Source organism: Gouania willdenowi, chromosome 1, assembly GCF_900634775.1.
Source record: "Gouania willdenowi chromosome 1, fGouWil2.1, whole genome shotgun sequence".
Classification (NCBI taxonomy): domain Eukaryota; kingdom Metazoa; phylum Chordata; class Actinopteri; order Blenniiformes; family Gobiesocidae; genus Gouania; species Gouania willdenowi.
This window is the reverse complement of record NC_041044.1, coordinates 27968198-27995859: the sequence shown is the minus strand read 5'-3', so window position 1 is coordinate 27995859 and position 27662 is coordinate 27968198. Positions and strand designations below refer to the sequence as shown.

The following is a 27662-nucleotide window of genomic DNA, read 5'->3' as shown; positions in this document are numbered from 1 at the left end:
CAAAATGTACTGTTTGTATCTCACCTGTTTGATATGTTATATGCACATACAAATCATGCACTAAACAAAAAAAAATCAACAACATTCACAGCTAGCATGCAGTAGCGTACATGCAACTCTTACAAGATAACAATGGAAATGAAAAGTGCACCAGCAAGCCACAGAAACTACATTTATAACACCAACAAGTCAATTCATGGTGCATTAATAATTTGCTGTATTTATGTGTATTATTGTGTTTCACCAGTATGTCTTACTACAACATGTACTAGTACCTAGAAGTTGTTAAATTAAAATAAACTATTTCATGGCAAAAATTATTATTAATAATAATAAAAATAATAACAATAATAATAATAATAATAATAATAATAATAATAATAATAATAAAAGGTTATTGCTGTTATTCTTGCATTTTAGTTTACACTAAAGTGTAAAGCTGCTTACATTATTGCTATTAAATTCAACTTGAAATTCCTTATTCCTGTTTTAAAAAGTCAAGAGCTCAATGGAAATTCAGGGTCTGCATTAAATCACTTAATGCTGCTGAGTGGTCTTTGAGACAAAATAGGAGAAGACATCTTGTGGTCAAGTATACGATTTTGAGTAAATAGCCAAAACTGGTTCTTAAAATAATGTGCCAAGGAAAAAGCAGGAAATGAAAGGTACGTAAATGAAGCCGATTTCAGACACTACAAAATGTACCTCAGAAAGGAAAGCCACTGCTGACATTCAGACCTAGATGAATGCATCTATTCTGAGAAAGTCTTCAGAAAGGAGCAGTCACAGATCTTTGTCACTACTAAGCTTTAAAGGGGAGGATAGATGCCATGAAACACTCCTTTGATGACAGTAAGAGGCTAATACGAACAGATGAGTCCTAGTTTGTCTCCATGTTTATGTACACACAAGAGCTGGAGAACATTTTGATGCGTAGCTCTCATGGTAAAATATAATGTAAATTATGGAGTCCAGTTTTGAGAAAAGTGTGCAAATTGGTGAATATTGACAATATTGCGAACAACATTGTCTGGGCTTTGGGTTTGGGCTCAAAGACCAAGTAAAAAGCATTTGGTGAAACATCTAAGCTTGAATTTGAAACTTAATCACCAAACGTAGGATTTAGTATTTGATATGTGGTTACAGAATCTCTCCTGGTCAGTTCTGGTCAAACTGTCCTAAGCAGGCCAGATACTATCGTACTGATAACATTTACCAAGGTCTTTTCTCAGACACTCTGTCATTGTTATGGTTAGCACTATCAGCAGCATATAAAACCCTGAGAGCACAGAACAGCTACAGATTCATGGGACACACACACTGAAACCTCTGAATCCCAGGCCGGTCTGCCCCAAAACCCAAACTGATCACAAAGACGTTTCATGTGAAACACGCCTGTGCGAACAACTAGAAACTATATGAACTGTGACTGTGAAAAAGAATAGAAATCAATGAAAGCAAAAAACAACAACTTGTCATTATAGCCAAACAAGGACATAGAAAAACATTTTATTTTTAATTTATTTAATCTTTTATTTTTTATGTATATATATTTGGAAACTGTTAAGCCAATATCTTTATCCTCCTTATTGACCGAAAAAAAAAAAAGCTCAAAGGCAACCAAGCTTTTACAGTTGCAGCTTTTTACTTTAGCATATAGTTTTTAAATTGCATTGATTTTATGTACACTGTTATTTTATATTTTGTTTATTTATATTGTTTATCTTATAGTGTATGCACTTCATCTATCTGTTGTCACTTTGTACCCCTCTTCCTGGGTGGTTTTTAAAGTGCTTTATACATATAGTTGGATTGGATTGGACCAAATGGATGCCAAAAATCTCTGATACCTTTATAATATCAATCAATCAATCAATCAATGAATCAATAACTTTATTTGTCCTAAATTGAGGCTATTCAGTGTGCAAAAATATGGTAAGCATAAAAAAAACATACAAGCCACAATAACAACAGTGCAAATTGACACACATTAAAAACACATTGTAATCCCACTGATATCTTAATCTCCTAAACTGAACTACTACTTTTTGTTTGCTTGCAAATTTTCTCAAACATTTGTTGATCATTTTATAATAATTCATACAGCATATGTATTGCAGTGTGATTGATGAACTTATTTAGGAAACATAATAGGGCCGCATCTACAAATCGCAAACATTTTTAAAAATGCAATAGCCATGCAGACTCAACATGCAGACGACCACACCGTCAGTTAATTTCAACAAAGCTGTATGGTAATAAAAAGGAACACAAGTCAAACCTTGAGTGTTGTACATGCCCACGGCTGGGTTGTTATAGACTGCTGAATCCCCCAGGAGAGTGTTATAAGGGTTGTTAGTACCATGGGGACGAAGGAGAGCATTAGTTATAAGATGATTAGCCATGGCTCCTGGTTCAGGCAAATAGAGAAAGAGGGAGGAAGGGCAACAGCCAAGAGGAAAAAGAGAGATAAAAAGCAACAGCCAAGAGTGAAAGGGAAGATGCACTCAAGAGAAAACAAAAAAAAGCAGGGTAAAGATAAAGTATATAAAAAAAAAAGCATGTAAGCATTGCAAAGTGGAAGTACACAAGTAGAGAAAAGAACAAAGGAGAGTGAGACAGAAAGAAAGGAGTGTGTGGAAGAAGGAAAGAGAGAGGACAAGTAAATCAAATGAGCAAACGTAGGTTAGGGAGAAAGTAGAGGAAAAGCTTGACAACTCATTCTTGCAGCTAGTGCATAGAGGCTGAGAGAGGGAGGGACAGACAGAAGGACAGACATGGAGGCAGAGCTTGAAGCAAACTGAGCTGCAGAGAAGCATTACTGCAGGAGCGTCAATGGTCAAATCTGTTAAATTACCTCTGAGATTTTAACTCTACCCACAATACAGAGCCTGATTTAAAAAAAACAACAGCCTTTGTTTAAACCATAAATGTTTCCATAGTAACTAGTACTGAAAGGGAAGGTATACAATGCAGTTCTTACTTGCCTTTTTGTTCCTACAGTTTGATGAATACAGAGCTTTCATTTCACTGCTGTCACATTAAATAGAGTTTCTCGTGTTATTTAATCTATTTTCATCCTTTTAACTTCTATACCTGCTAAATCCAGGCAAGGTATACAGCAAATATCAAAGGGTAGAAAGCAGGATGCATAACAGAAAGGAAATGTTTATGGTTTACTGAAGAACTCCCATGTTAACATATTAGTGTCATAGAGGTGAGATGTTGGAAAAAACAGTCCATGACTTTAAAAGAAGTCAAAGAAGTTGTACAGAGAAGCTTTCTCTGATAATTGTAATCACGTAATTGATAATCAATTACTATTATGGCATAATTATAATTGTAATTTAAAAAATCTCTTGCTGTCATAATCATAATTAAATTGTAATTATTTATTAAATGCTCAGTAATTGTGATTAATTGTAATTGAACTTTAGTAATTTAGAACGTTACTTTCTGAGGAAAACAAATAATTGTAATTCAATTGTAATTGGAAAAAATGCTGGTCACTGTAATGGTAATGAAGTTGTAATTGAACATGGATAATAAGACGTAGATGTAGCTGAAAAATGTAATAACTGACCCCAACCCTGGCTTTCTTGGATCAGAGTTTATTTGAAATATATATAATATACAATATATAAATATATATGATCATGAAGGTGGTTTAAAGGCAAGGTTCCCACACATAATGCCATGTAAAGTGCTTTGAGTGACCAAAATAAGGCACTATAATAATCCAATGCATTATCATTATCATATTTTTTCCAATGATTGCTTTGAATTAAAAAACAGCCTATGGTTGTTACCATGGTGATATACAGCTGAGTTTTATTCACATAAAGAATCTATGTGACTACAAAGTATTCCTGTTTTTTTGTCTTTTTACATTTAAATCAATTTAACAGTTCATCAAAAATAAATGTGTTTTAAGCAAAATTAAACTGAAGTCTTATGTCGGTGTTTAGCTCATACCAAGTCAACAAAATGACGATGCCAGGAAATCAGTTTATAGTGCATGTTGGTGTCTTTGGAAGGAGGAAAATCTGTCAAACTGTCGAGAATTACTGCTGTCATGGATAATGAGCTTAAAACGACAACGTAAAAGTGTCAGAGAAAACACTTTCAACTGCTTTCCCAACAGGACAGAGTGACAGTCTGCGAGAACAAACAAATGAAATTATGGATAAGTAGTGTTTGGACCACTGAATTCAATGGAGATTCAAGGAAGTTTCCAACATATAAAGTTAAGAACACAATTCAGTTCTGAATTTTGTTAAATAGAAATTTCTATAAGCAAATAAAATGAGTGTGCTCTTTCATAACATTCGTTTCAGTGTCTCACTATGGAATATATGCCTCAGTGTCATATCTCCGAAGCCCTGATTGGCTGGTGAAATGTATTCATCCGCCACAGGTAGTCCTGCCTACTATAAGTAGAAGGAGAGTAGAATACAGTGCTATTCAAAAACCTCTTCTCACTCAGCAGCTTAACTGTCCACAGGTGAACCCTTTTCTGGATTCCGTCACAGGATGCTGCTGTTGATGTTTCTTCTCTGCTCTCGACCACACCAGATCGACCAGTGTTTTCTCTGCTTCCATGCTCGGTACAACACTGCACGGCTGTTGAGGGCCAACCTCCGACACACCTGTTTTCGACTCGGCTCACCGCTTCAATCGACGGCGCACCACAGCTTACGAGCACAGGACGCAACACACCAGTTAGTGGCTCGGTTAGGACACCGACCTCGCCACTCCGCGCGGTCGCCGGTCCATGGCTAGCCAACCACTTCTTCTTGCCTGAGCACCAGCACAGAGAAGAAGATGGAGAACAATGCCCCGCACACCAGGGGGTCTGGAGGCTCGGAGGCTCATCTCTGCAGGTGCGGGAACTGGATATCGGGCCGAAACACACACCAGGTCTGCTCAGGGTGCCTCGGTGCTGCTCTGTGCCTTCCCCCCATTGGCCTTGCTGCCCCCCACCCTCTCCAGGGTGAGGGAGCATGGTCACACTCTGGCTCCGCATTGGCCTACTATGCACTGGCTGACAGAGATATAACGGCTGCTGTGTGCCCGCCCCTGGCAACTCCCGTTGAGCGGGGACCTGCTCTCACAGGCGGAGGGCTTGGTCTTCCAACCTCACCCAGAGTGCTTGGTGCTATGGGTTTGGCCCCTGAGTGGCGCAATCTGTCAGCCGTGGGAATCTCACAGCATGTGATTTCCACCAGACAGAGCGCTCGGGCTTCCTCCACTAGGTGTCTGTACGACTGTAAATGGAGGATGTTTGAGGGCTGGTGTTTGAGGGCTGGTGTCACTGGGCAGGACACGCCCCCTTTTAGTGGGAGTGATTTTGTCATTTCTGCAGAAGCTGGTTGACAAACAGAGAGCCTTCTCCACGGTGAAAGTGTATCTGGCAGCTATGGCTGCCTGTCACTTGGGCTTTGGGGATAAAACTGAGTCAGCATCGGCTGATCGTTCATTTTATAAAATGAGCACGCAGATTCCTCCCTGTGGGATTTGGCTGTGGTTCTGGAGGGACTTAAACTTCTTCCTTTAGAACCAATGAGACATGCAAAGTGTTGGTACTGGCTTTGGCGTCAGCTAAACGTGTCAGTGACATCCATGAACTCATCATGCGCTCACTTCTTCCGGCAATGTGAGGATGGTGCTGAAAGTCAACCCGGCATTTGTGCCTAAGGTGCTGGGCTCGAGTTCTCCTATTGACCTCACGGCCTTCTCTGCCTCACAGGGGGAGCAGTGGCCCTACTTGCTGTGTCTGGTGCGCACTTACGTAGATATGACGAGGAGCTTCAGGAGGAGCAATCAGCTCTTTGTCTTCTGAGCTCTGTCCCATAAAGGGAAGCCGGTTACTAAACTAAGTTTCGTCTGTCACACTGGGTGGTGGAAGCGATTGCTTTGGCTTATACGAGTCAGAGTCTGCAGCCGCCTGTTGGCTTGCTTGCGTGCATATTTGACTCGGGGTTTAGCCACATCCTGGGCCCTGTTCAGGGGAGTGTCTGTGCAGGATATTTGTGCTGCGGCGAGTTGATCCTCGCCCCACACTTTTGTCCAGTTTTACCGTCTGGATGTCTCCGCACCGGGTGGTTCTCCTGTCCTGATCAGGAACAGTGCTTGCCCTGCGGGCTGGTGTAGTGCGTGATAAGCTTGTCTGCAATACGGGAGTTACCATAACCCATAGTGAGACATCAAAATGAATGTTATGAAAGAGAAGCATAGGTTATTTACATAACCTTGGTTCTCTGAGTAATATGAGTGAGATGTCTCACCAGACAGCCCTTTTTGCTAGATGAGTGAGAAGAGGATTGCTTATTTGAAAGGCGCTGTAATCTCCACCCCCTCTACTTATAGTAGGCAGGACTACCTGCGGAGGATGAATACATTTCACCAGCCAATCAGGATTGGCGTAATGAGATAGGGCTTCTGTGATATGACACAGAGGCGTATATCCCATAGTGAAACATCTCACTTATAACACTCAAAGAACCGGAGTTATGTAAATAACCTATTGTTTCTGTTTTGTTTAAATATTATTAAACAGTTTCAATCATCCAAGATTCCACTAGACTAGACAGTATGACTTGCTCTCCTTGGTCTTGTCCTGTCATCATCACCTTCTGAAACCATTACTCGGGCGTTTCACTGGCAAAACACTCACAAAGACTGTCTCAAAGGAAACAATGTCAGTTTACATTACTGCCACCACTGTGGCTTTTTAGTGGAAGCCGTTTTTCTTTTTCTTTTTTTTTTACAACTGGTGCCGTGACAATCAGGGAAACATGTCTTTCATCACAATATAAACCCTTTTCATATTCAGTAAATACAAATAAATGTATCTAATTATTCTCTATCAAGGCCAGTAACAAGAGGCACAGAAAAAACAACGTAGTGGTGTTTGAGTGCCTTATTATAGTGCGCTTTGATCAGTTATGCCAAATATCGGTCTCACTTCATTAAGGGAACACTTTAAGCAATCAAATATCATAGGATGTCCAATTGTTAAGGCAGGTTGATTAAGTGTTATAATATTAAAGGCAATGCGCTGAACCAATGTAGCTAGTAAAAACAGCAGTGGTATAATATATTATGTGTAAAAATATGTTATATAGCTGTATGGATACAACCATGAACGTATAAGTAATGAAGATATGATTACTTGTTTTTCCACTTGTTTTTTTACATATGAAAGGCAAGCAGGAGTTCATCAGAAACTTCAGCAGTCCAAAAACATAAATGTATCCGTCAACAGTTAATCAATTGAATAAAACTGTAGTTGTCAATGCTTGTCTCTGTGTAACTGGCAACCTGTCATGGTGTCCCAGGCCTTTCACCTGATCCTCGATTGATAGGTGTTAAAGTTATTCTCTGAAAGCTAAATATTTTGATCAGACCAACGGTACAATACTCAGGGGTGGATTCACTAAGATCTGAAATAAAGGGTGAGTCCCTACATCCTTTGGTGGCGCTGTTTCCTCACCTGCTGTGGGGAATTTACTAACATTGTGGCACTAATAGCTGCGTGTATATACGTGGTTGTGACAACCCTATTTAAATGAACATTTTGCTCGTTAAACATGGAGAGGTGAGTGCACGGAAGCACAAAATTACATTTGAAGAACTACAGTTTGGAAGTGGATGGACTACATTTAATAATGTAGAAAACAAAATAAACAGAAACTGAAACTTATTTTTTTTAAACAACAACTTTAAAACCTAATGATATTTTTTCCCCCTAATTTCAGGTTCTGTAACTTTGCTCTCATCAGTCCACAGGCAGATTTGGACAGAAACCATCCTATTGATCTGCCATTGATCTGAGTTAATGCAGCAACACAGTCTGTCAATCAGTCGATCAGCACCGTTTGAAGATGATCTACTGAGCATCATCCAGCAGGTCTGAGCTCCCAAGCAGTGCTCAGCTGATTCTGGCCTGACGCTACTGACATCAATGTGACACGTGAATTTTACGATCAAAACATGGAGAGAAAGACACAGGAGCTCATTGGAGCGGTGCGTCCGGAGTGGCATCCATGCTTATCTTTACTCTGCATTGTCTTATTCAGTGGCTGTTAATATTGTCAATTATTTTATTTAAATTATTTTCTTATACTAGAAAGGTTAACTGGAGTGTTTTTTTCCATCTCCACTGTGTTTTTGTGTCAACATTTATTGCAGCTGATCTCTGCGTGTGTGTTTGCACCTGCTTGTCAGTCGTACTATTTTCTGGTGCTAAAACAATCACAGCACATAGTTCCAGGTTTAATGAATTGCTTTGTGCTTACTGCATTAATTTATTTCCTTCTCTCATTTTTTGCACCCCTTATGAGATCTGCCTACTTTACACATTCATCACAGGGAAACCTGCACAATGGATTGTGGGCGCATTGTGACGCGCAGAAGACGCACAGTCCTGATTCCCTGGGGTTCGTACCCCTTATTAGCGCGTGGAATGACGTTTGCACACGTTTTAATACCCCTAAACCTTTAGTGAATCTGCACCTCAGAGTATAATGGCTTTGAGCAGGGGTGGACTGGCCATCTGGAATACCGGGCATTGTACCGGTGGGGCGTCAACCCAAAGTGGCTACATTTTTTTGTTTTTTTGATGAGCGAGTGGAGGCAGACATGGTAACAGGTGGCCAACAATGGTCCAAAAGTGGCTAAAATGTGTCAAGAAAAGAGTGAAAAGTGAATAAAATGGGCCAAAAGCAGTAGAGAGTGGCCAAAAAATGGGCAAATAGAGAGGAACCAGGTGGTATTTAGATTGGCAAAATGTGGCAAACAATAGTAAAAAAGGGCAAAAATGTGAAACAAAAGAGGCAAAATGTAGGGAAAAGGGAAACAAGTGGTATTTATTGGGCAAAAGATAGCTTATTGGGATGAAAGGTGGCCAAAAAAATTTAAGAAAGGGCAAAAATTGGATAAAAGTGTCAAAAAAAAAACTTGTAAAAATGGACAAAAATATGAAAAAAGGATATTTATTGGTAAACGGTAGCTAAAGTCTGAATTTTTTTTTTTAAAAAAGGGTCAAAATGGGACAAAGTAAGTTGCAAAGGAAACAGGTAAAAAGGTTTTCTGGGGGAATAAAAATTTAAATTAAGCCACATGTTGAGAATCACTGATAATGTAGTTGGCTGGTCTGGCCATAAAATTGCCAATTTCTGTCCCAGTCCACCCCTGGCTTTGGGTATTTATGAGTTTACACGGGGCACTTGAGGCAACATGTCCAGTTCGTGTTTCCTGCCTAGTGCTCTCAGTAAAGCTGGGTTAGGTTACATGTCTATGCCCATGATCTGAAAAGGCTCGAATACAAAGAAGATGGATGGATGGATGGGTTTCAAAGATTATGTCTCTTGATCAAAACATACACAATGGACTAACATCAACTGTTACTGTGTGACGTTATTTCACTTTTTGTTTTTGTCTTTCCACAATGTATGCCCCATGTCTGATTGCAAAATTCCTATTATCTCCGAAGGCACCATCTGTGGTCCTTTGACTACAAAGCTATGTAGAGCACGGTTTATGCATAAAGAAGGAAAAAAGTAAGGGTGTTAACTGAAGTGCTCCGTCCACTGGGCATGTTCCAATATCCTGTAATCATGCTTGTGTGTGTGAAACAGCACAGACATTTAGGTGTCTTTGTCCTCATTAGACAGCCATACTGTTGGATATAGTTCGTGCAGGTCATTACTTTGCAGAGTCTGACTAACAGACAGTTCAGAAATACAATGAACCAAGCATGGTTCTCATTTAGTAGACTTGTAACTACAGCACATTTGACATAATAGGACAGCCAAGGCTGCATGTACGGTAGCTCATTTAGAATATTACAGCAGTGCAAAAATGTTACAAGCAGTTCCATTCCTGTTCACCCAAACTCATATTTTAATTTATAATATATAATATTTTCACCAGGGTTTATTTATTTGTTTGTTTGTCTTTTAGCAGGATTACGTCAAAAGTGCCCCACAGATTTTGACAAATTTTAACCAAAGATAGACCGTACACCATGGAAGATTGAATTAAATGTGTATGTGATCCAGATTAATACATTGATTATGGGTCAGCTTGAAAAATTAAAAAAATCCCTATCGAACATCATTGGCGGGAATTCAAAAATGTATATCTCGATTTGTATGAAATTTGACCGAGTTATGTCAGGTTGGTTCCTCTATTACCTCATTAAGTTTCATCTGGATCAGATCTGGATTGCGCATTGCACCGTAATTTTCCTCCAAAAAGTGTTAGCAATTTCGGTAACACTTTACTTGAAGTTTTATACAAGGCTGACATTACGCTGTCATTATCTGGTGTCATGAAGGCTGTCATTAAGTGTCATTCGCTAAATTAAATTATGACACCTTTGGAGCTATGTTGGCATTTTTTGGGTTAGGTGGAGGGATCTAGTGGGGTTAGGGGTTAGGGTAACAACACTTAATGTCTTTATGACACCTTATTCATGCTGACAGGTGTCGTCATAATAATGACAGCGTAATATCCGCCTTTATGTATAAAACTACAGTGTTACCAAACTTTCTTCCAAGCCTTTAAAGTGTGAATGAAGAAGGTTTGTACTCTCTGAGTGCTCTTGTTCTTATATGTTTCCCATATTGCTAAAATGACTTTTTTGGTTTTTAAAACAAAGCACATAGTGTACACCCCGCTAAGCACAGTGAGCCCTGCTCTCAGTGGGTACTGAATGTATCCACAAACTGGGTAATGTTTCAGTTTTGACAAGATACTTCCTGTGAAGGCGTTCTTTAAAGGGAACTTTAAAAAAAAAAAAAGAACTATCAAGGGATATTACATTTTACAAACCCTTTATTCTTTACCAACACAAAGCTGTGAGAAGAACCTCTAGCTAAAAGACAGCTCATCCTGCCTAAGCCTCCTGCTTATTATAAAGTGAAAGTGGTGACATTGATAAGGATGCAAATGATAGGTATCCCATAGTTACCTCTGTTTAGTGTGGCAGAGCTGTTGATGTCTCCGGTGATGAAGGAGGACTCCTGTTTTCTCACTGTGTCATTCCACATCCGCCTGATTCGACTCTGCACACGGCAGGAAAGAAGCAAAAAAGAGGGGTAGAAAAGGTATAGGTAAAGACATAAATAATAATAACAATGAAAAGGAAGAGGAATGCATTAATGCAACAGGAAGATGTCATGGGAGAAAATGGATGACAACCAAAGGAAAATTAATGAGGCGTGATGGTTAAAAAAAAGAAGCAAATTAGTGCAGGTGAGGCCATTAAGGAACATAAGTGAAGCGGGAAACAGGTTGGAAAAAATATTCACACATCAGTGTCACAAGTACTGCACAAACCTGAAATAAGGCAGCTTTATCTGTGTCAAGTCAGGGTTTGGGATATTTCACTTTTAACCATAACTTATTCATCTAGAAGATGTTATTAACAAAAGAATATGTGAGTTAAAAAGTGAATCGCTGATATCCCAAAGCCCTCTTGGCGTGATCTGGCCTCACCTGAGAGTCTGCTGTGCTGTAGCGTCCTGGTGTACAGGCCGGTAAGCTCACCTGTGAGCCTGTAGAGTAGCGGCCGGGGGTCCGAGAGGTGGTCGTTTTATTGGAGGAGGAGATGGAGGTTTCCACACTCTTGCCACTGCAGCAATGAGTACGCAGACATTTGCCGTACTCCTTACGCACCTGAGTAAGGGGAAAAGAAAGTACTGAGGCTTCGCTTTAACTTTGGTCATTGTAGCCAGAGATGATATATACTACTCAAGTACAAGTACTGTTACTTGATTGAAATTATACTCAAGTACAAGTACAAGTAAGTCATACATAAGATACTCAAGTACAAATATAAAATAGCTTAATTAAATTGTACTCAAAGTAAAAGTCACTAGTTACATTCATTCACAATCTTGCCACGGTTCCTTTGCATACAGTAAACATCTCATGTATAAACTTAAAAAGGAAGAAACCAAATCTTGCATGATTGGAACTTAATTCATTTTTTTAAATAAAATAACACCAATGCATTCAATTCAAAATAAATAAATGATCAGGCTCTAAGTATAGCTACATTTATGAACTCTACAACTGAGAAAAAAACTTCCATTCAATCCTGTTTTTGCGCTGTGCTTTATGTTTAATCTGGTTGGTCGGCTATGATGTGATCATTGCTGTCTGGTCATTTTAAACCAAAAAATTAAAATTTACCCAGTAACGGTTGAGTGTAGAAATGTAACTTTTAAAACGTACTTAAGTACAAGTAAAATTAGTGATATAGAAATATCCTCAAAAAAAAGTACAAATACCCATAAAGGCAACTAAATTACAGTAACGTTAGTACTTGTAATTAATAATACACTATTTCACTTCATTCTCAAAGCTGCTACCCATAAAACTTTTCATTAGATATAATCAGACATACAAACATCATTTACTCCAAAAAACAAAAGGAAAAAGGTTAAAATCGCTGCTTGATAGTTTGTTGTATTCTCCAACATAAACACTCCGTTTGTTGACAAATAAGTTTGGGCATTGTGGGATGTGGAGTCCTTTAAAAGAATGCATAAAACTGTTTTTAATTCATTCTTACAGTCATTTCATTCTTTTTTTTTCTTCTGCCAGACAAGGACGACAGTGATTTGCCTGACATCATTTTTTTGGTGTTGCAGTATTTCCGGTATTCCCCATGATATCAGAATAAGGTCAAAACACCCGTTTCCGTGTTTCGGGAGTAAATTATGTTTACATGTTTATTTTATCCATTAAAAGAAATGATCGTGGATAGCAGCTTTAAACAATTGAACAAGAACTATAAAGATTTAGACATTTGAAGATTAACTTAATAAACTTTCCCCTCTCATCATATTCATCAGAAAGTGAGAACACACCACGGAGAGACATGTGATGCACTTGTGCACACAGAACATCTGCATTTAGATCCCAATCAAGTTAGAACAAATAAGACTGTAATTGCCTTTTAACAAGCTTGTTGGACTGGCATCGTGTGTTGCCACATACTCTGTTTGAACAGCTGTGTGTTTGAGTTGCTCCATGCATCTTAGGAGGAAACCATTTTGGGACGCAGCCAAAGAAAACCTCGGCGCTGTTCTGAGGACAGCTCTCTGGATACCTGATCCAATGGCCTGACACATACCTAAGTACAGTGTACACACAGACACGCTAGTTTCCTGGTCATGCACTTAAAACTAAAATCTCTCCTCAGAGCTGCAGCCAGATTGAGGGTATAAGGTATTTGATACATCCATTTCCCCTCTACTCACCTACACTGTTAGGCACTGACACTGTGTGGGAGACTTTGTAAAAATAGCTCAGAATGTGTAGGCTTCTCCTGGAAGAGACACATAACTAAAGTATAAAAAGTCATATGTACGTATACAGAAAAACTAAAATAAAATAAAAAATATATGTATATAAAGATAGTCTCTAAAATTGAAGCTACTGGATGCTACTGATGTTGGCAGGGTTAATGTTTGGAATTTATTAAAACCCTCCGTGGGCGTTTCTTCGTAAGCGTTTGAACTGAGAAGGTTCTTTTTAAAAATGTTAAATTCTTATCTGGCTAATTTAGGCAAGATGCTCCTCAATGTTGAAGAAAAACTTTCCCATTGACAGAAACATTTTCCAGAAAACTCTTTAGTTTGACACCTGCTGCCATTAAGTAAAGAAAAATTGTGCTGTAATTCGAACAGCCACTGTCGGGATCAATCCTGTGACACCTCCGCAGATACACACTTTTAGTGTTTGTGTTGATGGAAAAGGGTTATGCATGTGCGTTTGTGTGTGCACGACAGTGAACAGAGAGCGATACAGGAGGGAAATAAATGAGTTAATCAGGGAGTGCGCAGTGGAGGTGAGGTAAAGTGTGTAATCTGAGCCATCTAAACGTTTCCTACCAAACGGGCTCCACAAACAACCCGCACAGACACATGAGAACAGCCCATCTATCAGTGACGGTAACTGAACCTTTTGTATTTTATCATTTCTTATTGAAGCACTCTGTTTGATCTTTATTTTTACACAAAAAAAAACCCCTCATGAATGATAAACACTTGATATATTTTTAAACCCTTTTTATGTATAACTGTTGTGAGTGCATAAAAGCTCTTGTTTATTTTTTTTCAGTATCTGTACATTTACTTTTCAGTCATTTCATTGGAAAGCTTCGTATTCGGTGAGGCTTTAAAGCTGTTTCTATTCAATGTCAGTTGAAACGAAATTAAAATGTCACGTTATCTACGCATCCCTCTGTTCTTTTACCCTTGAGAGGTGGTTACAGGAAACAAGTAAGCGCCAAGCAATGACCCGAGGTGCTCCCCTGAGAACCGGACCGACAAAGTTATGTGCGCTCTGGTGTAGGCGTTATCTCACGCACCTTTTTCTGCAATATGCAGTGAAAGATGAAGATGAACATGCCCTGTAGAGAGTTGAAGATGGTGAACAGGTAGGCCATGATCACGGTGCTTTCGTTGATGTACATCAGTCCGAAAGCCCAGGTTAGACCCAGCAAACACAGCAGGGCTATGGCCCCAATCACCCAAGACCTGAAGAAAAAGAAAAAAACAAGAAATGTTTGACAAATAGTAGCATTTCCTTACAACCCCGCCTAGCAATCTTTGTCAATGACTCAGAAAAAATATCATCCAAAGCTGATGCAAGTGAGGCCAGGAGGCAGGAGAAAAAGGTTGGATGAGGGTCAACCAAAGCTCTAACACTGTGGGAATGGGGTGGGGGGAAATAGTTGATGTTGGGCCAGAAAGACACGCTCATTTTTACTTAAGGGGGTGAGAGAAGAGAGTGAAAGTGGATTTTCTCATTTAGATAGCATCTCCAGAGAGGAAGGAGAAGTTACAAGCTCTCTTACGTCAGTGACTAAAACCCAAAACAGACAGCATGGTAAAACAGTTATCTCCCTCTTCCATCGTAACACAATTATTCACAGCACATGACCACGGAGACACTTTCAGGTTTATTTTCAAACTCGTCCAAACAAGTCCTAAAGTTTTCTAAAACACTGCAAGTGAATTAGTGGTTTTGGACAGTATTATCACAATAACTCTGATCAAATGTTTTCAAGGCTTTGGAGCTTCATTATCTCGGCTATGAAAAAGTAAGACAAATGCCAAATGTCTATAAAAAATAATTAAAAAAAACATGGTCATGGAGGAGCATTTGTATGCATTGAAAGGTCTTGGTTGAGTGTGAGTGGATTCACTGGGCAGTAAGTACTAGTAAAGGGACATTACAGCCATAATAAATGACATTTCACTATTAAGGTCACACTTTTTGGTCCGCCACAACTGAAATGATGGCTGTTAATTCGATTGGCTGATTGGGCAGCGAGCGGCTTTAACGCGAGGAATAGAGACAAAGCCAATGAGCGAGGAAAGGGGAAATATTAGTAGCGTCACGAGGAAGGGAGAGAGACAGGAGGGAAAGCGAGGGAGTCTAAGGTGATTGATTTGATGTTGCCCTCAGTGGCACCATTCAGGCGAGACAGAATCTCCACTAAAGCTCATCTGATGACCCTTTCCAATAAAATGTACACTCATCACTTCCATTCCAATGTTTCACCTCTCCCTCAGAGTCTCTCTTAACTCCCTAGAGTTATTTCTCTCAGGGCTGTTTCCTTGAAATCACATATTATTATTAGAATATCTCCATAACACATTAGGTATTTGGGTCAAAGGACCATGTTAATCAAGAAAATCAATTTGACAAGGCAGGGTAATAGTTAATTCAAGCTTGTACTTCAACTGCAGGCAGGTTCTATGTATAAGACAAAAGGCCAAGCTAACAAATTGTTTCAGGCAAAAGAGTTTCTGGTTGATCAGTAAACATGGATAAAGTGGAAAGTGTTAAAGTATTCAAACTAGGTTGAACCGAGACAAAAGAAAAACAACAAAGGTCAGATAGCTCATTATTGCTTTAGCATGCATGTGTATTGTGGTCAAGGGTAGTAAAGTGATGCTACCAATGTTAAGATAACGTTTAAATGTGCTACATGGAACAAAAAAAGCCGATTTGAAAAATGCGCATTCTTGTTTTTGAGATACTTATGAATAACAAACTTGTGAATAACTGTTTTTTTCATTGCAAAAAAAAAAATGTCACCTTCGATAAACATTGTGCCAATGAGTGCATGTGTCATTGGCACGTTGCTTGGCGATAATTGTGCTTTAAAGTGCTGGAAAGCATTTTTTTTTTACGAACCTTGGTTCAGAGCCAGGCTTGTTTCTCATCCTTCCTCTAGTCTTTATAATCAACATCCTCTGTATTTACTGTAACCAAGGAATCAGTTTTCTCTCCATGGCACAACAAATTAGGCATCAATTTGTTTTTCCTAAATGCTGAGAATTCCTTAGATACCATAATAACCACGCTTGATTTCAGATTCAGTCTGCACTACTTACTTAATGTTGTCCAAACATCCAGAGTCTGGCTTGAGAATAGCTGTGTGGTGGAACATCTTATAAAGAGCGATACCCAGAAAGATCACATTCAACTGAAACACACAGACACACACATATTACCTTGATTACACATGAGTTAATCATTCACAGAAATGAGTCTAATCAAAGACACAATGTCACTGCACCGATTCAGGGTATATCATTTCATTTGCTACTGCAGACGTAATTAGCTGGGAGAAAACAGTGTCAGCCCACAATCAACAAGCTTTTATGGGCTCAAAACACAGCAGCATGGGCTAAAGGGAAATGCAGCAGTCATGTAATCCAAATCCCACAAACGCTGTCATTTTTTAATAGCCAAAGTGCAGATATCCTGGTATAACAATGAGTGTCCGGACTGCTGCTCTGAGAGCTCGCAGGCTTTCTGTCTTGCTGAGGGGTGTAGAGGCATAACAGGGCAGCATCACCTGCAGATCTCCCCCTTGCAGAGCTAGTAAGATCGTTAATAGCCTGGCTGGCATTTCTAAAATGAGAAGCAAGCGTCATTGTACAGGGAGCCGGGAACACATCCCACTGGTTTGAAACTTTTCTGTATTAAACACAGCTTTTTTTCCCCCCAGTATGTCTGCATGGCCGTCTAACTCTATTCTATTTCCGTCTCTGTTTACTTACTAATGATAGGATGCCTGTTCATTCTCCTCAGAACGCTTTGCAGACACACATAGGTCTATACAGGAACTATGCAGTAACTTTGTGGCAGTTTACGTTGCTCCTGCTCGGCCCTAAATTTGGTTGCAGTGTTTTGAAACAAAAACAGCACTTTGACACGCTATGTTGCTTTTCAGTCCGTGCACCCTTCGTTCTTTGGTTATTCCGTTTTAAAACAAAATCAAAAAAACAAATAAACAGCATGGTTATGTTGTTTTTTTTGTTTCTGTTTTAAACTCACCACACAAATGGGACTTTTACTCTGCTGCGTTTGATAAAATGATCTTTTAGCATGTTGTCCACCTCACACGGATGGCAAAGAGGCGTAATATGAATGTCGATGACGTTTCGTTAAAGAGTTATTGATGCCGGAAGTCCGAATCTGTGAATATCGTGCCAACTTTACCGAACAGTGTTACGGTCCAAATAGTATCCAAATAAACTGGTGACTGATTATCAACTGTGAGGCTGGTGTGAGGAATAGATGTTAGAACTTCTACGATTTGAAAAGCTAAAGCAAAAACATTCACAGCTTTTTTGAGGGCAGTAAAAAATATTTTTTTTGCGCGTTATAATACCACTAGACGGAAGTTGATCACAAGAAACAAGGAGCACCAGTAGATTCATTACAACACCTCTGGCTCCTTTAATCACATATTATGTGCATGTTTTTCATAACATCCATTTTATGTATTGATGACGTTTCAATTCACCAGTTAATCAGTAACGTGACTTATGCGTTGCTTCTTTTTTTTCCGGGAGTAAAAGTCCGCCCCCGTCTATGGGTCCCCTCTGTGTCGTGAGATTAAAACATGAAGCTCTCGTCCTAGTTTCCCTTAAATATCCAAACAGAATACAAAATCACTGCTTATCTGGTTTTTGATTTTTCATTATTTTGGTTTTAAGTCAATGAAACAAAATAAACACACAGTTTATTTGTTATTTTGATTTGACTTTAAAACGAAATAACCAAAGAACGAAGGGGACACAGATTCTTTTCAGTTTCTATTTAACACTCCTAAGTGCTCACCATTATTGCACACAACGGTTTGTGCTCTATAGCTCCTTCAATGATTTTCCATCCCATAGGAATGTTTGCCCACTTGGGAGTTCAGTGGATGACACATAATGTACTGTTTTTGTACTTAAAACATTTGAGGAAAATGTGACAAAACAATGCAGGAGAATAATGAACATCTTAGAATACACCAGTTCTGAACAAAGACAGCCAGTGTTATGTTAGCGTGTGTATTATTTATGTCAATGAATGAATCAGGCTCTCACCATGATGATGAGTGTAGCAGGGCCTATGAAGCTCCAGATAAAGTACGTATCCAACCGCAGCCAGCATCTAGAGAGAAGGAGGGACAGAAAGAGTGATTGGGAGGGAGAGGCAGTGTCAGAGTTCTCATGCTCAGAAGAGAAAGACACATGGGAAGTAAAAGCATGCACCGACCATTGATGGAAGTAGAAAAGCAAGGATGATCCATCAGAGGACATCAACAGAAGGGGGGAGAGAAAGGCAACAGTGGTGGATGAAAAAGGGAAAGCAGTGAGGAAGGGTGGTGGAGAATAGACTCTAGACTGTGCGCACACCTCAAACATACATCACACACAGAAGTGGAGACAGCGAGGGATGAGAACCTGTGATAAATAAACCTTTACTTCCCCCTTAGGGCAGAGATATATGATCCAGCCACATCCTGTAGTGACATGACTGGGTTCATTTGAATGCTGAGTTGTGAACGCAGACATCATCCTAGCTATTTATGGAGTCTGGGAATGGCTATGGTGAGGTTATAGGAGTGAAGAGGGACACATATACGCAGAAGCACACATAAAGGATATGACTAAAGACCGAGCATGTGACTGGAAACCTACACTTTCAGTGACAGAAAGAAAATAAGCATTTTATATACCTACACATAAACGACCTGGCAGGAAAAAGTTGACCACGTTGTTAGCTTTGTTGGTAAAAGATTTACTGGCAGATGTTAATTTACTAGACCCTAAAACATCTTCACTGGTACTTTCCACGGATGGATGGAAAAAGAGCATCACCATGTGCCATCTACAGGGGTCAGAGCCAAATGATTGAAGATAAGGTGCAAAAGAAGAACTGCTGAAGCAAAATGCCCAAATGATTCATGACTAACTGCTTTTGAATTATTAATCTTTCAATTTTCACCACATTAGAGAGCCCTCCATTATGGGTCCCTGAGTATGTCACTGTATCTTCCATTAGGGCTCGTTTGCCAAGTCATAGCCTGCATTATTACATGAATGGGTGCCACTGGCTGAAACAAAGACTTTTAGGGCATGTTACGTGACAGGGTGACACAGCAGGGATGGCAGATGATATTTTCAAAGGTTTTGTCTCAATGTGTTCTGTCAGAACTGATGGGCAGTGTCCTTTTCAGGGTGGGACTGACAAATGCTACCCAAGTACCAGAAAACGAAAATCGTCAATTTGCTGATTAAGATCAATGGGAGCAAGAGAGTGTAACAATTCGTAAAATCGGAAAGGATCATTGCTTCAGTGCATTATTGTGAAAAATTTAAAAAGTCATTGTTAATTGATGTTACTCTTTTGACATTGAATTTTTGCAGCAGACTGAAGTCGAAAAAGTTTTTTTTTGTTAGTTTTTTTTTTTTTAACAAAACTCACGGTATGCTGTCTGATTCCTCACCCAAAACTTGACATGTTTAAATGATCATCCCACAATGAAATATTGATATATTTTTCTCTGTGTGTGTGTGTATACGTAGTGGTGTGACTGGATGTTAAAACCAGTGACGTGCAGTCAGGGTAGGCAGTGCCTACCTAAGGGTGAATTGATGTTTTGATTATTTGTTTTAATTATAATATAATTATAATTTATTTTTCAATTTCCGATAGCCTACAATACCTAAAAGTTTATGTGTCAGCATTTTGTGCTTTTCATAGGCCAAATGACTAAACATCGTTATTTCCTGGTACGACAGAGATGCTGCACAAGTCTCACCCCGCTGTAAGGCAGGAGGAGGCCACACCCTTTCCCAAAAGATCGCTACGCTGCCTTTGGATGTAGTCGTGCTATGCTAAATGCTATACCTACATTTGCAATGCATTAGTGAATTGATAAAGCGTGGCCGCTGCTACATTTTCTAGCTAGTGGGTAGGATAACACTACAGGCAGGATGACAGCGCTAGAGACAATAAAGAAACTTTCTTTTGAGGAAAAAAATGCTTTCAAAAGATGGGAGACCAACACCTGAGCTACCAGACCTTCAGCAATGGTGAGGTCAGAAAATTGTTGGTACTTTCCACAGTGAATGGTACAAAAGGAAGGATTGAGTGTGAATGCTCCTCACTGAGGCTGTTCTGAGTTGTTGTTGTTGTTGTTGTCATTTTCTCCGTGATTCTGTGTTTCCAACACAAACAACGGATGCTCTGCCACGTCATGACATACTGTATATATTGTTGGGAGAGTATGGAGGCTGCAATTGAATAAGTGTTTGGGGTTCTTTAATGGTGTTTTATGCTGTTGATTTTGCAAACGCCCCGCCAACTGAACTCTAGTGCTCACGGCACGTCACTGATTAAAACAAAGCTAAATTCAGCTTTCCTTGTGTTCCAACCTGTGACTGGTAGAAAGATGCTCTATATGAATGACAAAAGTTTGCAAAAACTGACACAAATGTGAACGTTCGAGCATATGAACAATCTAACAATCCTATAGATTATACTGGAGCAGTGCAGATTTAGCTTTGTAGAGATTTTCCAATGCAGTCCAGTTGTAGTTCACTTCACGGAAGAAGCTGTTTTCAATCACAGGCAGTGTTTGTCGCATAATCATGTTTTTATGAATCTGCGTTTTAACCAGACTGAGGGCTGGTAGCAGCAGTACGCACAACGCGATGCAATAATTCCACCTGTGGCTCAGCGGCAGATGTCGCGTCAGCCTAGAGTTTACGAGCAAAGCATCAATTATCAGCTGATGTTCACGGATTACATTTTCTTGCATCGATATCTCATGATCAAAAGTTGGAATAAGCACAATTTATATCTCTCTGCAAACTACAGTGTTTAAAAATGTTTGACAGCTATGCAGGTCATACCACAACACCTATCCTAGATATGCCGTAAATGCTTTTGGGGAATGTTAATAAATATTTATTTATAAATAACCATTACTATTGTAATTCAGTCAATTTTTTTTTTTTAATCCCTCGAGTTCCCAGAAAACCACAGTAAGTGTTTATAAAGTCTCTCTCTCACCACAACGTTATAGATATTTAGAAAAATATGTATAATTAAAGCTGCAAGCAGCAACGAACGGGCCCTTGCAACCACACGCATGTCAGGAAATGCCGCACATTGAGGTGTGTTGCATGTCGGTGGGTTTAAAGTGTTGAGACGTAGCTCACCATTTTCAAGGATTATATCACAAACTTTACTGCCATGTTCTGTGCAAAAATAATGCCTTTTACCAATAGGTGGCGCTATGGCTATAAATGACATGGGTTAAACCAACGGGGGCGCTACTGAGTCATTTTGCCATTCACATGTGCAATATCAAATTTTTCGCCAGTCCTAATAATTGAACCTGTTTAGGCCCTCAAATGCGATCATTTTGCCGTAAATAAAATAATAATAAAAATGAGGTGCATTACAATAGGGTCCTATGCACCGATGTGCTCGGGCCCTAAATATGCACATATAATAATATATAATATAATAGTAAATAATATTAACAATATAATAAAAAATGTTATAATATAAATCTGTTTACATATGTTTATATACTTTTTATTTATTATTATTATTTTAAATATTTTTAACTTATACATAAGCATTTAGCATTCTCATGGCCATTGTTGCACCTGTCATTCATTTGCACAATCATTCAGTTTACCTTACAACCTCTTGGTGTAGTCTTGCTTCTTGATTTCTGCATGTTTGTATTATTATTATTATTATTATTATTATTAATAATAATATTATTATTATCGTTTTTTTTTAATATGCCGCTCTTTGCCTTGCCTTTCTAATTACCCCTCTGGGATTAATGAACTTTTTTCTGATTCAGATATAGGCCCTGATGTCAAAATGTCAATCTTTTTTTTACCGTTAGAGCAGGAATTTTCAGATGAATATTCATGGCCTTAAAATAAATAAGAGCTAGGTGACTCATGGGCAGATCCAGATTTTGTTCATTCCCCAAAAGATCGCATACCCACCAAATGTCAACAAATCATCACATATCTGCGTAGATTACTTGAGCACTTCATTTTCACACTTGAACCTCCTCTGCCCTATTTCGCTCCATATACACCCCTTGTCTAGCTTGGCTGCTAAATCCTTCCGTATTCACACATTGTCACTGCTTTGCTTCAGCAACCTCTGTGTGGCTCATCCTTCCCCGCATGTCCCTATTCCCCTCTGTGTATTAACTCCTGTTAAGTGCCACAGCTTGTGTAGTCCAGTGTGGCAGCCAAAATGACAGCAGGCACTCCAGTCTCCCTCCGTTTCCACCACTCGCCCTGTCATGTATCCTCCATTCACACAGTGCCTTCTTTGCCACCCTCCTTACACTCGGTCGGTGCCGTAGCTCCTGTAGTCCACTGCAGCAGAAACCGCCACTATGACAGCGGGCACTCCGTATCCGGCCAGGTAAAAGTACTTAGTCCTGGAGTGTTCGCTCTCAAAGACCTCAACCAGCATGATGTAAAGCTGCACCCCTTCCAGGAACATCCATGTGAAGGCTGCCAAGAAGAAGAAATGGAGCAGGGCAGCAAACACTGCACAGACAATCTGTTGAGGAAGAGAAGAAGAAAAAGAGTGTAACTATACAGCAGAGATGGGAAACTATTTGTCATTTTCTGAATTTTTGTTGTAGATTAGTGCATTTTGGGGCCACTTTTTGTGTTTTTGTTTTCTGTATTTTCCTGTCATTTTGCAATTTTGTTAACAGTTTGTGTGTATTTGGAGCTTGTCTGTAATGTGTTGTTGTTTTTAGGGATGCACCGAAATGAAAATTTGAGGCCGAAGCCGAATAAAATATAATCAAATACCGAATATCGAATACGTTTTTCACAATTTTTTTTAATAGTGCATAAATGCCCTAGAATACATTTTTAGACGTGTTTTTTAAAGAAAGTAAATGTTTATTGAATATTATGAAATTTTTAAAATACCCCAGTAGCCTTGGTTTTTCAAAAAGGACAACAAAGTTTTTCATTTATATTTGCCCTTCAAATAAAACAAACATTCCAAAAAAACTTAAAGTGCATTAAAGGGGAAGTATGATGAAAAAAAATCACTTTATAATGGTTTTGATACAGTGATATACATCCCTTTAGCCTCATTCAGAGGGCCAAAGTTGAAAAAGTTGTTTCCTCCCTCCCTTGTAATTCCACATTTTGTAAAAAGTCTGTTGTGGAATTGGACGGTTTCCAACTTTTACGCTGTGACAGACAACGGAGAGCGGTAAGGAGAGAGTCTGGCTGTTTGTGTGCGGAAAGGAGGAGCTGCTGTGCTTCTGCAGCAACGCGCACACACTTTTCCGACTCTAAATCACTGCACGTTGCGTCATTGCGTCACATGCTACTATTCGGCCTTGCTTTTAACTCGCTAAACCGAGGGCCGAATATGGCTTTTTTTGCAATATTCGGCCGAATATATTCGGTGGCCAAATATTCGGTGGCCAAATATTCGGTGTATCCCTGGTTGTTTTGTGTGTTTTTGTAGTCATTTTGTTTGTTTAAATGGTTGTTATTTTGTTGTTTTTTATGTACTTTTTTTGCTGCCGATTTGTGTGTTTTGAGAGTTATTTTGTGTATTATTGTGGGCTTCACATTCCATCCAACTTCTTGAATTACAATTTTGGGGGATTTGCTTTGGGGGCTGCAAAAAACTAGACTGAATGAGGGCCACAAGTGGCCCCCGGGCTACTAGTTGCCCATGTCTTCTATACAGTAACAACCCATTATAACTTTTTAATCTAGTGAACTCAGCACTCGGAGGTTAAGTAGATATGCTAAAATCAAGTTAAAATACATCATATGCTTATTAGAAAGAGAACAAGATTGATTGAAAATTGTACTGTCGGCAAAAGACAGAAAAAGATGACAGAGAAGAAACTGTGAAAGTGCTGATGCCTGTTCACCTACAACATGCTTCTATTTGGAAACTAGACTCACTTCCTGCTGCCTTACATAGAAAGGAAAACTTGACAAAATCCTTGAAAAACTGACACAAACGAGACAATATGTACTCACAATGCTGACATCTATTACCCAGATGAGCCTTTCTGCCCTCAGAAACATATAGACCCAAGGAAACGCATCATTTAGCAACAGAAAGACCAAAAATCCCTCGGAGATAGCAATATTTGCTGAGCCTCTCACACACTTTACTCAGTGACTACAATCTACAATTCACCTCAGAAGATATGAAACATAAGATGGTACATTGAGCACATTTCAAAAAGGAGCTGCAAGGGATTCTTCTAAGGAGGATGAAAAAGGGAGTGAGGTTTCTTTTGTGAGAAGGGCAAATTACTTGGCAACACTTTTGAAAATACGATACAATTTTTGTCACTGCTAAGACTGAGTAAAATAAATGGGACTGCTGCAAAAAGAACTCTATAGCTACGGCATGGAGGAGACAAAGCTCACAGATTGCAGATTGGAAAGAGGACAAAGTTTAAAGGATTGAAAATAGTTTATGAAAATGATTTTTGTAACATTGTCCTGAAAAGCGTTTGTTATTAAGTTGCTGGCATCTTAAAATTGATTAGTTTGAGGGTTTTTGATTGTTATTAGATCATTTTTAAAATGAAAACACAGAATTTAAAATCAAAAGTAACAAACCCAATGGTTGTTTGAGTTACATTGTAAAAAGGGTAATAAAAATAGCAGCGTGATGGAGACCTGGAACATTTATGTGTGCAGTTTGCACGTTCTCCTGGCTTGCATGGGGTTTCTCAAGGTCATCTTGCTTCTGCATTATGAAAATACTTATTTAATATAATTTTTGAGTCTATAAAATACTTATTGGAGTAGCAGTTAGCACATCACAGCAAGATCAAGCCCTGGGGTTTTCTGTCTTACACCAGATAAGAGCTGGGATGGGTACCAGCAGTGACACATGACTATGTAGAAGATTGAATATGTATCAGTGAAGGATGAAAAAAAAAACATGTTGATTAACAGCAGTAAACCAATCAGAAATGTAGATGTGATGTTTTTAAAAAAACAAGACACTCTAAATATATAAAAGCCTTTTGGATCAGAAATGTAACATTCTCAAGCAAAACTTTAAGCAAGCCCAGTTTTCTTGACTCAGTCACAATTAAATTGTTAATGAGAAGAGTTGTGAAAGATAGCTTTAAACCTTGACTTCACACTATCAATAGAGTAAAAACAGGGAAGAAAAGAGTGCTTAGGAGATGACGGTGAACAAAAAAAAAAAACACCTAAGCAACTGGTTCAGTTTTTGGCAATGTTCTAATCAATGGAGGTTCTGCAAAGTCAATGAACCTTGGAGTTAGCAGACAGACTTTAATAATAAAGGTGTTTGCAGTAAGAGGAAAAACTTCATGTGAGAGAAACACTTAGTTCAATGGGAGGGAGTCAGTTAGTTCAGTTTCATATGATTTCAAAGTATTTCTTAGCTCCCTCAACGACACAATGTATTTTCAAATCTTCACAACATAGCACCTCATAGTGAAGTTTCATTTCCTTGGTTACCTTATAGCTAAAACCATGGAAAGCACACAGGGATGCAAGTGAGTTTCATGGAGAAAAATAGCCCAGGAAAGTAGGGCACTTGTTTACTCTTTTGTGTAAAATAACTAAAATAACTAAATAAATAATAAATAACTCTAGAGGGTTTTTACGACGCGTCATCAACCCGGAAGTCGCCATTTTGGAGTTAAGCAGCCGGTTTACAGACAGCACACAAATGGGCAAATCCCAAATTTTGAGAGGAAATGGTCAACTATTGCAGTGTGTTTTTTGGCTGTCCTACTAGTTCAGCCCGTGAAAAACATGTGGAGTTTTATAGACTGCCAAATGTTCTAACAGATCAGGGAAGAACAGTGTCTGTATTTTATAGTCAGTAGTTCTACATCAGGAGAGCAGTGACATGAGACTAGCTCACCGTTTATGCAAACACCGCCGCCCTCATCTCCCATCTTGCATTTAAATCCAGCTTCAGGTCGTCCAGTTTGTTCTCCAGGGAGCGGACATTAGAACGCAGGATGGAAGGAAGCGGCGTTCGCTAAAGTTTAGCTTTTAGCTTGGTTGCTAGCCCCTCTCGGCATCCCCGCTCCTGCTCCCAGTCACACCGTTCACGTCTCCTCCGCTGGGGAACACCGCTGGTACGAGGCTCCGCTACATCGTAGGCCGCTGCAGTAGCGGAGCCTTGTTCCGGCCGGTAGTTTTAATATTGCAACAACACATCATCGGTAGGGTTTGCATAAACATCGATAACAACTGGTGCAACAATGGTGAGCTAGTCTCATGTCACTGCTCTCCAGATGTAGAATTACTGACTATAAAATACAGATATTGTTCTTCCCTGATCTGTTGTAACTTTTGGCAGTCTATAAAACTCCACGTGTTTTTCACAGTCTGATTGATTAGTACAGCCAAAAACCCGGCAATATTTGACCATTTCCTCTCAAAATTTGGGATTTGCTCATTTGTGTTCCGTTTGTAAACCGGCTGCTTGACTTCAAAATGGCGACTTCCGGGTTGACAACGTGCTGTGAAAACCCTCTATAGAGCATAATGATGGAATGAATGAGTGATAACACATTTTAAAGAATCTCATTTTGCAAAAAAAAAAAAAAAGTTAATAGATTTATTTCTATCGTTTTTATCATTTACGGTCACTGACTCTTGTATTTTCAGTTCATGTTCTAATCAAGATCATTTCTATTATCATTTTGTGTGTTTTTTTGTGTCAATTTGTGTATTTTGTTGCTGTTTCTCTGTTCTTTTTATTATTCAGTATATTTTTCTCTTATTTTGTGTTTTTTGTTGTTGTCGTTTTTGTGTGTTGTTGGTCTTATTTAAATAATTTTTTACTACGTGCTCACGTAAAAGTTACACGTGAGCATGTGATACTAGTATTACGTAAGCGAGCACATAAAGGTAATTGTTAACCCTAACCCGAAGGCTGAAATAAAGCTTCACTAGATCCTCTAACATGAATAACTCCTTACGAGCAGAGCATGCAGCCTGATGACTGACGTTTATAAGCGTGCACGTAAAACATTTTACGTGCGCGCTTAAAACTATTACGTGCTCCCTTAGAACGCTCACGTAAGGTTTACGTGAGCGCGCAATAAAAAAACCAATAATATCCGGGTCCCTTTAAGGGGTTAGTAGTTTTTGGTGTAATTTTGTTTTATTTTGTTGTTGCTCCTCTGTTCTTTTTATTATTCAGTACATTTTTTGTGTGTTATTGTTGTCATTTTGTTAGTTGTTGGTAATATTCAGTGTGACTATCATTTTTACCTGAAAATAAACAAT

The 27662-nt window shown here is 39.1% G+C and overlaps 1 protein-coding gene across 8 annotated transcripts in view; it reads right to left on the bottom strand.

The window, feature by feature from the left end:
* Positions 1–27662, bottom strand: part of LOC114464738 (adhesion G protein-coupled receptor L3-like) — a 168855-nt gene that overhangs the window by 7759 nt on the left and 133434 nt on the right. The window contains exons 17-23 of one of the 8 annotated variants that reach the window (XM_028449281.1): positions 22712–22932; positions 18420–18486; positions 16428–16519; positions 14390–14558; positions 11506–11685; positions 10979–11072; positions 2282–2410 (exon numbers count right to left, since the gene is read on the bottom strand). In XM_028449281.1, coding sequence (XP_028305082.1) covers positions 2282–2410; positions 10979–11072; positions 11506–11685; positions 14390–14558; positions 16428–16519; positions 18420–18486; positions 22712–22932 — 952 coding nt within the window. The remainder of the gene's footprint in view (positions 1–2281; positions 2411–10978; positions 11073–11505; positions 11686–14389; positions 14559–16427; positions 16520–18419; positions 18487–22711; positions 22933–27662) is intronic. The other 7 variants (XM_028449451.1, XM_028449537.1, XM_028449364.1 and 4 more) reach the window with 7 other exon arrangements.